This window comes from Egretta garzetta, unplaced genomic scaffold (assembly GCF_000687185.1).
Source record: "Egretta garzetta isolate BGI_Z169 unplaced genomic scaffold, ASM68718v1 scaffold64, whole genome shotgun sequence".
NCBI classification, from domain to species: domain Eukaryota; kingdom Metazoa; phylum Chordata; class Aves; order Pelecaniformes; family Ardeidae; genus Egretta; species Egretta garzetta.
In genome coordinates, this window is record NW_009259596.1 from 2312852 (window position 1) to 2321808 (window position 8957).

The following is an 8957-nucleotide window of genomic DNA, read 5'->3' on the forward strand; positions in this document are numbered from 1 at the left end:
TGCTGAACTAGGAATAACACATATATGCTTGCAGAAGGTAGGAGATGAACTCTCTGCAAGAGGATTTACAATTTAGATAAATCAGGTCAAGAATGTGGAGGATTGAGGAATTAGGAGGAAAGAGTCATGTGATTTACTCGGGCCAAAGCACGCCTTAGGCAAACCTAGAGTACAGCAGATCTGCTGTCGCCTTCCCACCCAGAACAGGATTTTGCCTTTAGCCCTTCCATTCAGTCCTGTGATCCCATTAGCCCCTCAAGAGCCTTTTCTTACAAATTTCAGACATTGGCTTACTGTATTTTGGGGAAGTACTTCCTAGACAAAACTAATGTGTATGCCCTGCAGAGACAGCCTTGTGAATACGCAGCGCATAGTCCTCCGACAGCTTTACATATCCAGTACTCTGCTTTGAAGCTACTGCCTTGCCCAGGCTGCTGTATTTCTGGAAACCCCAAGTAATGATATGAAATCCTTAAAGTCTGTATGAATAAAATTCCTGGTTGGAAAAAAAAAAAAAGAGGTCTATATCTGGCTCTTTCAAGATAGGTTCAAAGTTTTATTTCATAAGTATATGCAAACCCCTGAATGTCATGTGTCTGGATGTGTCAAGTCTCTGCAGCTGTTTTTAACAACTGATGTCTATACATACAGAAGTGTATTCTATTAAAAAAATGCATTAAAAAGAACATTAAAGTGAAAAATCGGGATTCAGGAGCTAGGAAACGCAAGGATTAAAGATGCCCGCAGAGTTTTTGGTCAGCTCCTTTCTGTGAAACTGCCTTATGTTGTGCCTTTAAGTCACGCCGCCTCTTAAGAGTGGAGCTTGTGGTTGCATTAGGGTGAGTAAAGCATATCTACTTCAGATTTGGAGAATATGGCGTTTATTTACTTCTTACTGTCCAGCTTAGAACACTAAAATCATAAATAAAACCAGGTAAATTCAACTGTTACGTTGTTCGATTGATGAGAGGCAAATTTATTTATTGGGGAATTTTATTGCCCAGAGGTTATTTACCACAACTGACGATATACAATACATCCTGCACACAGAGAGAGAGCAACAGCATAAGCAGAGATACTCTTTTATCAGATTTCTTACCTCTGAGTTGACCAAAGCAGCATCGGCACATGCTCCACCGACAGAGAGGGTTTGAGCAGCAGGGCGAGGGCGCAGAGCAGCGGGGCCGGAGCCGCAGCGCAGAGCTGCCTCATGGCTCCAGGCGAGCGCGTCCGTCAGTGGCCAGCGGCAAAGGGAAGTCCGAGCCTATGCCCAGCTGTGCTTTCCGGTTCAGTTGCGGCTATCCGGATCCAGCCAGGCGGCTGGGTGAGGTTGCTCTGTAGCAACAGTGGAAACTTTCAAAACACGGACTTCCTGAGCTTGCCGTTGGGGGTTACATGTACTTTTAATAACTTTCAGTTTTGTGACTTAAGCGGCTCATAAAACCCTCCGCAGTATAAGCACAGACAGAGTCCTCTAACTTTCCAGTACAAGGGAGAGTCGTGAAGTCCAAACTCCTGCCCTACTGTTTTCCAACTCCCTGATAACTGCAGGCTGATAACAGAATTGCTCAACTTCAAAATGGAGTTTATAGAAAACTTTTCTGTGCTGCACAAAATGTATTCTGCAGAACTTCTATCTTCTTCCCCTGCTACATATTATCATGTCCCCCAGCTTAGCTCTTTCACATGCATTGAGAGCTGGTGTCACACATTTGGGTGTTGACAGGTTTGAAATCTGCAGTAAATCTATCCATTGCAGATTCCAGCAAGAAGGAAGAGAGTGAGAAAATGGTACGTTTGGAGCGTATCCACTGAAACTACGGAATCGTTCAGCAATCATTTGCATGGAGCGATGCTGTCCCAAAAATCAAAAATATCAAAAGTCAGGAGCAGATTATAATCACTTCAGAACCTGACATGACTTCAGTATTTCACAAGTCTCAGGCAAGATCAAAACAGTCATGGAGAATTTCTTCATGCTGGGAAGCAAATTCCTCCAGCATACTTTTTTGCTGCTGCCAAGCACTGAGCTGTTTCTATACCTTGTGACTACATTAGGCAGCAGCAGTCACTCGGCACGTGTTCAGCACAAGACACGGGTGCCTCTTCACAATCAGAACAAGATGTTAGGGATAATGTGCAAAAAAAAATTGTTAGCTATGTTAAAACAAGTTATGACAAGAGAAAAATAAGGAAGCACAATGAAAATTGCAAGAGAAGATATAAACAGATGTCAGAGACATGCACTTCTGAATCTGAGCACACATAGCTTGATTAATGAAATCCATATGCCTTAACTCCCAGCATACTGTTACAGTGCTGTTGTCCAATATATAGGGCAATTTGTTCATCATTTCAATCTGAAATCAGATTTCTGAGACAAAAATAATAATTTTGAGTGAAGCAATAAAACCAATCATCTACATGGTCCTTTTCTTCTCTGTGTTACCTGTACATAACACTGAGGTTAACCCTTTAATTGCATTTTTCCCTCTTCTCCTCAGAGATATTTTATAGAATCATAGAATTGTTTAGGTTGGAAAAGACCTTTAAGATCATCAAGTCCAACTGTTAACCTAACACTGCAATCCCACCACTAAACCATGCCCCTAAGCACCTCGTCTACCCATCTTATAAATACCTCCGGGGATGGGGACTCAACCACTTCCCTGGGCAGCCCGTTCCAGTGCTTGACAACCCTTTCAGTGAAAAAAATTCTTCCTAATGTCCAGCCTAAATCCTTCATTTCCCTTTTCACAAGCACGTGTTTGTTCATCTATTTAAGGGTGCATTAAGGTAAGATAGCAATTCAGAGCACAAAGACAGGGGTAGAACTGTGACACCCTAGACAGAATTTAGAATGAATTTGAATAGTTCAGTCCACACAAGCAAAATACTTCGTAATTCTAGAAGTGCTTGATCTTTCCAAGGTATCTTCCAGAACATGAGAGACCTGGTTTCTCACATAACTGTCCAGAATAGTCTTGCCAGTTTTTGTGTGCACCTCCGGCCCACAAAGCCAAATGATTGTAACTCTTCCTGTCTGCTTCTTACAATTAACCTTCATATAAGAAATGAAGACAAACTGAAGGTAAGCATTATATAAATCAAGAATGCACAATGTAGTTGCCCACAGAACACTAAAGGAATTGCAGAATTTCAAGTGAAACTTTCAATTTTGTAGAACCTACTAGATTTGCATTGCAGCTGGCGGTCTAGGGAAATAATGCATTTCTACTTCTACAGTTTCTTTTATTCCTCTAAGGCCAGGCCTCAGATTGTTCATTCTTCCGCTTGCACGATGCAGAGATCCTTGCCTTGCGAAACAGAGCAAGAAAGAAGCGTATCTTACTATACTTCTAATCCGGACTGATGAAGAGTAGGTTCTAGTGGGTATCCTCCGTTATTAATACAGGTGATAAATATGACTAACACTGCCAGGACTTCCACATCAGAATAAGCCCTCAACTGTGATCTGAATGTATGGAAATCAAGACCAACAAATATATAGTGTTGCACAAATCGTTGTTGTAACCTGATAGGAAGCTCACCACAAGACCAAATGATTCATTGCTAAGTATTTGACAATTCCAGTGACTAGCACTCAAGTGACATGCATTTTCATAGGGCTAAAAGCATTTACACCGTTTCAAAAATTCCACTGCTGGCATCTGAAACTTCTCTTACAAGTCCACACTCAAAGGCTGACACCCTGGATGATTCCTGGCTTCTTGTTTCTGAAATGGTTGAATTGAAATAGGTTAATGAAAACGGAAGAGAAACTAATACAAGGGAGAGAATTATGAAGAAAAGGTTTATTGTCCTTGTCTCTTCCCAGCTGGTAATAACATCTCAAAACCTGATTATCCCTTGGTTTGAGCTGGATCTTTTGGAGAGCATTTGCACACGCTAACCAAATCACACACAAGTGAGATGGAGCACAGCTGGTGGGTGTACTCCATATTCTGCCTTACAGAAACAATCTCAAAACTTTTTGAAACAAAATCAGATTGTTTTCTCTCAGATTACCATATTATTTATGAACAAACTTTTAACTAAAAACAAACTGATTTTTTCCTTTTTAATATTTCACCACAAACCACAATTTGGGAACAAGTGAAGAAAGCTTTGAAAAAAAGGAATGAGAAGAACCCATTGACTGGGATTTTAATTTGCCTCCCTCAGTAAATTTGGCCCACAAAGGCATCTGCATATATTTTCTCCTTTTTTTTTTCCACTCCTAAAATAAAGATTTCTTACCAAAGGATAGGAAAAAAATAAACCTACTGCAAAAAGATCGCAGGGGTTCTTTTATCAGTGAGCAGGAACCTAAACCCACTTTTGATTGATGTCTGTCAGTGTACACAAAAGTGCACACAGTTTACCACTGCATTTTCCACAGGGCCTTTTCCTTGATCTTGAGTCCAGGTTTAGAACTGCTTGCACATGAAGATTTTTTTTAAATCCAACACGAATTCAAAATACTGGAACTCAGGCTACAGTAAAATCATTATGAAACTGCAATGAAGAAAAAAAATACTTGCATTACCATATATCTCCACTTAACTAAAATGATTTTATTATGAGAAGCTATAATATTGACATACCATATTTACATTCTACTCCTACCCATTTCTCTGGATTTACATATGCTTTCTTTTACAATTGTATGCATATCACATATCCCACATATTTTCTATCCTGTCAAAGTTGAAATATGGGACTCATAAAAAATAATGGGGAAAAAAGACCAAGATGATAGAGGCTTAATTTCTTTTGCTTATGAATCCTTTTTAAAAGAAAAAATCCTCTCGACTTCAGAATTCTGCATCCCTGATATAAAAAATTTTGAATAAAAAGAAGTGTGAATGCCAGATTTGTGTGAAATGAAGGTAAATTTAGGACTGTAAGTCAGGCTAAAAGGGATGACTGTTGCAACAAGGACCATTTACAGTGCAAGATAAGCCAAAAGAACTATCTATAGACAGGTGACAAAAATAAGTGCCATCCATTTTGCATGCAGATGTGATCCTTGAGCAATAGGTTTGGGAGCTAACATGGTACTACAGCAGCGTATTAAAGAACCTCTTCCCATAGCTCAGGTAGTAGACATAGGCAAATTTAGCTGTTTAAAAAGATAAATAATAATTAAAAGAATCCAAGAATCCAAGTATTGGTCAGCAACTACTTTGCTACCCTTACATATTCAATTTATTATTCTGTTTTATCACTTTTCACAATCATTTTATGATCTAAGGAGGGAATTGATGCTTTGTTCAGTGGGATAATTTTTTGGGACAAGGAGGTAGAGGGAGCGATTACTCTGAGCTCTTCTTCCTTTGAGACATAAATAGGGAGATTTACATCCTGGAAAAAGCATGGACTTTCCTCTTGGGAGTGGGGAAGCAAAATGCGTGTTCCTCTGCCAAATTAACATATTACCCACTTGTGTACGTGGGAAGAAAGCCGGAACATTTCCTTCTGGATATGGATTACCAGTGGTGTTGGCGGTGGGTAAACGGCAAATTTTGCTTCATGCTTGAAGAGCACTGCTCACAGAAGAGTCCTGCGAGGTAAGGTGCAGGTGTTACTTGGCCTCGCGTCTCTGCTAGTGCAGAAGGAGAAATACAAGCCATATGGACCGATCCTCTTTTCCTGGTAGTGAGCATCTACATCTGGGAAAGAACTGAGGCAAGCCCAGCATTTCTCACCAGTGTTTCAGACGTGTGGACTCCTCACAGTCTCAACCTTTAAGCTACAATTTAAGAGACTTTATAAGCCTATCACTTTAGCCGCTTCTCAGAAGTGAAAAGAGAAGGTTAAAATTTCATCTTACAGCCTATTCTGCTTTGAAGAGGCATTGACGCTTTGCAATCATTTGTTCTCATTATCCAGGAAAGATCTGGGATCCAAAGCAGAGGCTTTTTTTGCCAACAGAATCTAAAACCATCTTGTGAGTAACTCTCTGAAATTCAAGCAAAGATGATCAGCTGTGCTTTTAAAGAATTTACTCAGTTCTAACAGAAACTGGCAGATCTGAACCTTTACCTGAACAGTTTTTGCTTCCTGATAAAATGCAATGACTTATAGAAATATAACATCTTTAATCTGACTCTGATCCTTTCAGTCAGCTTTTCCAGTATTTGCCACTGCCTGATATGGAGATTCATTCTTTATACTTGTCCAGTACCTTTTTAATATCATTTGTAAGCTGCATAAACGGTGAAGCAACACAGTACTATTAGAGAACAGTTTTAAATTAATTGCTTTTCAGAATACAATACAATTACAAATGCTATGGACAAAAAGGGGTAAAAAATCACTGCTTTTAAATTCAGTAAAAATATCAACAAAACATTTATGATGATCAAAGTAGCAATTAAAGAAAACTAACATGAAGGATTTTATACTAATTTCAATTATGCTAGATTTTTTTTAAAAAAATATTACCCTATTTTTTAATTATGTTGGCTTTACTTGGCTTTGCCCTAATGAAAGGATTCAATTAGATATCCAAAATATTGAAAATACTTCTTCCATTTTTCTCCAAAACATTCAATTTCTAAGCTTTTAAAAGTCATTTTTGGACGCTGATGCGAAGGAAGACATTAGTTTTCACTTCATACAGGTAGTCACTTGTTTTGTGCACAGAACTATTTGCAAGAGCTTTCACAGTGTGGTTAACTGGCACTGCCATTGTCAGGGACCACCTTCTGGACTTCTGCATAAAACAAAAAAAATTTGTGTGTGAGCAATTCTCTAGCAGGCCAAAACACTTGTTTCCTTGAGAATACTGAACTGAATATAGAATCTAGAACTCTTCAAGCATAAATCTGTAATACTGCATCACTTCTGGGCCCCTCAAGGGCTCTGATAAACTGGAGCGAGTTCAGTAGACGTCCACCAGGAAGCTAAGGGGGCAGAAACACTTGACACATGAGGAGAAGCTGAGGGAACTGGGCCTGTTCAACCTGGAGAAAAGAAGGCTTGGGGAAAACCTGATAGTAGCTTTCCAAAACTTAAAAAGATATTAGCAAGAAGATGGAACCAGTTTCTTTACAGGAGTGCATACCAAGAGGATGAGAGACAACACGTTCTATTGAAAAGAAAAATGTTTCTAAGATGAGGACAGTTCAAGCACTAGAACATGTTGCTGCTATGGGTTATGCATTCTTCATCCTTGATGGTTTTCAGGACTATTCACTATTTCCTTACCATTTATTTAAATCATCCTCCTGGGGTTGTAATGTAATCCTTTTATCACTCTGGAAGAAGCCCAATCTTAGCAACCATTCCTATCTTAAGACTCAAATCCTGGAAAACACGTAAGTCAACCAGAACACTCATGTGCTTCAGTTTTGCAATTCTACAATTAGTTCAGTACTGAACTCGAAATCCAGAATCTGAATTTAATGGTAAAATCAATGGGAAAACTTCCACTGATGTTAGAATGCACTGGTCAGTCGGGCACTAGTTTTACAGTTCATGTTCTGTTGAGGGAGTCAATCCTGTTTCCAGCTGTTTGCTGCTAAATATATGCTTATTTCTGTTTGTAAATGCTACTAGACAATTTTGTCAGAGCAAAAGGCTTTGTCCTGGATGAAAACCACATCTAGGATAAAGTTTTCAAGTAGAACTTTGCAACTTTCTGTAGGACTTCACTGAATGTACACCGTATCGTATTTTTCTCTGTAACTATAATAGAACATAACTAAATAAGTTTACAGAGAGAATTGATTTCTACTTTAAATAACACAAACTCCTCAAAAAATAAACATTCTGAACAGTCTGAATCGTGTATTTCAAATTGTAAGTCTGATTTACAATATTTTCAAGATCTTGGATACAATAATTAAACGGTGGCAGTTCCACTATAACCATCAAGATGAGCTATAAAAAGTAAAGTTTTACACAAATGTTTGCAAGGCAAAGCAGCTATATTTGGAAGGGCACATCAATTCCGTTCTTCTGTTGGAATTTAGGGTTTGAGGGGTTTTCTGCTTTATACACTTAAGATGAGAAATAAATGTAATACAGTGCTTATACTATTATTTTTGTAATGAAAAGGTGACAAAGAATTAGCTAAATTTCCCCAACAGGAATATTACACTACAGATAGAATGTTCCAAGCAAGACAGGCATAGACAGAAACTGTATTGGGTTTGCGTGGCAAGGTTTTGGTAGCAGTGGGGCTACAGGGGTGCCTTCTGTGAGAAGCTGCCAGAAGCTTCCCCCACATCTGGCATAGCCAATGCCAGCTGGCTCCAGGACAGGCCCGCTGCTGGCCAAGGCCAAGCCCATCAGCAATGAAGGGGAAAGAAAAAAACCTGCTGCGCAACAGCAGCCGGGAGAGAGGAGTGAGAGGATGTGAGAAGAGCAGCCCTGCAGCCCCCCAGGCCAGTGCAGCAGGAGGGCAGGAGGGGCTCCAGGCGCCGGAGCAGAGATTCCCCTGCAGCCCCTGGGGCAGCCCATGGTGGGGCAGGCTGTGCCCCTGCAGCCCGGGGAGCCCCACGGGGGAGCAGATCCCCCCCTGCAGCCCGGGGAGGACCCCTCGCCGGAGCGGGGGGATGCCCAAAGGGAGGAGGCTGTGATCCCATGGGAAGCCTGCGCCGGATCAGGCTCCTGGCAAGACTCTGGGGGGAGCCCAGGCTGGGGCAGGTTTGCTGGCAGGGCTGGTGACCCTGTGGGAGACCCACACTGGAGCCGTCTGTTCCTGAAGGACTGCACCCCGTGGAAATGACAGACCCACACTGGAGCAGTTGGTGAAGAGCTGCAGCACGTGGGAAGGACTCACACTGCAAGTTCATGGAGGACTGTCTGCCGTGGGAGGGACCGCAGGCTGGAGCAGGGGCAGAGTGTGAGGAGGCCTCCCCCTGAGGAGGAAGGAGCGGCAGAGACAAGCGTGGGATGGACTGACCCCAAGCCCCGTTCCCCATCACCCTGCACTGCGGTGGGGG

General features: G+C 41.2%; 1 protein-coding gene across 1 annotated transcript in view; it reads right to left on the minus strand.

Annotated features, from left to right (window-relative positions):
• Positions 1 to 1257, minus strand: part of LOC104125684 (V-type proton ATPase subunit S1) — a 57582-nt gene extending 56325 nt beyond the window's left edge. Inside the window, exon 1 of the mRNA XM_009638155.2 lies at positions 1100 to 1257. Coding sequence (XP_009636450.1) covers positions 1100 to 1212 — 113 coding nt within the window. The 5' untranslated portion in view covers positions 1213 to 1257. The remainder of the gene's footprint in view (positions 1 to 1099) is intronic.
• Positions 1258 to 8957: the final 7700 nt, after the last annotated feature.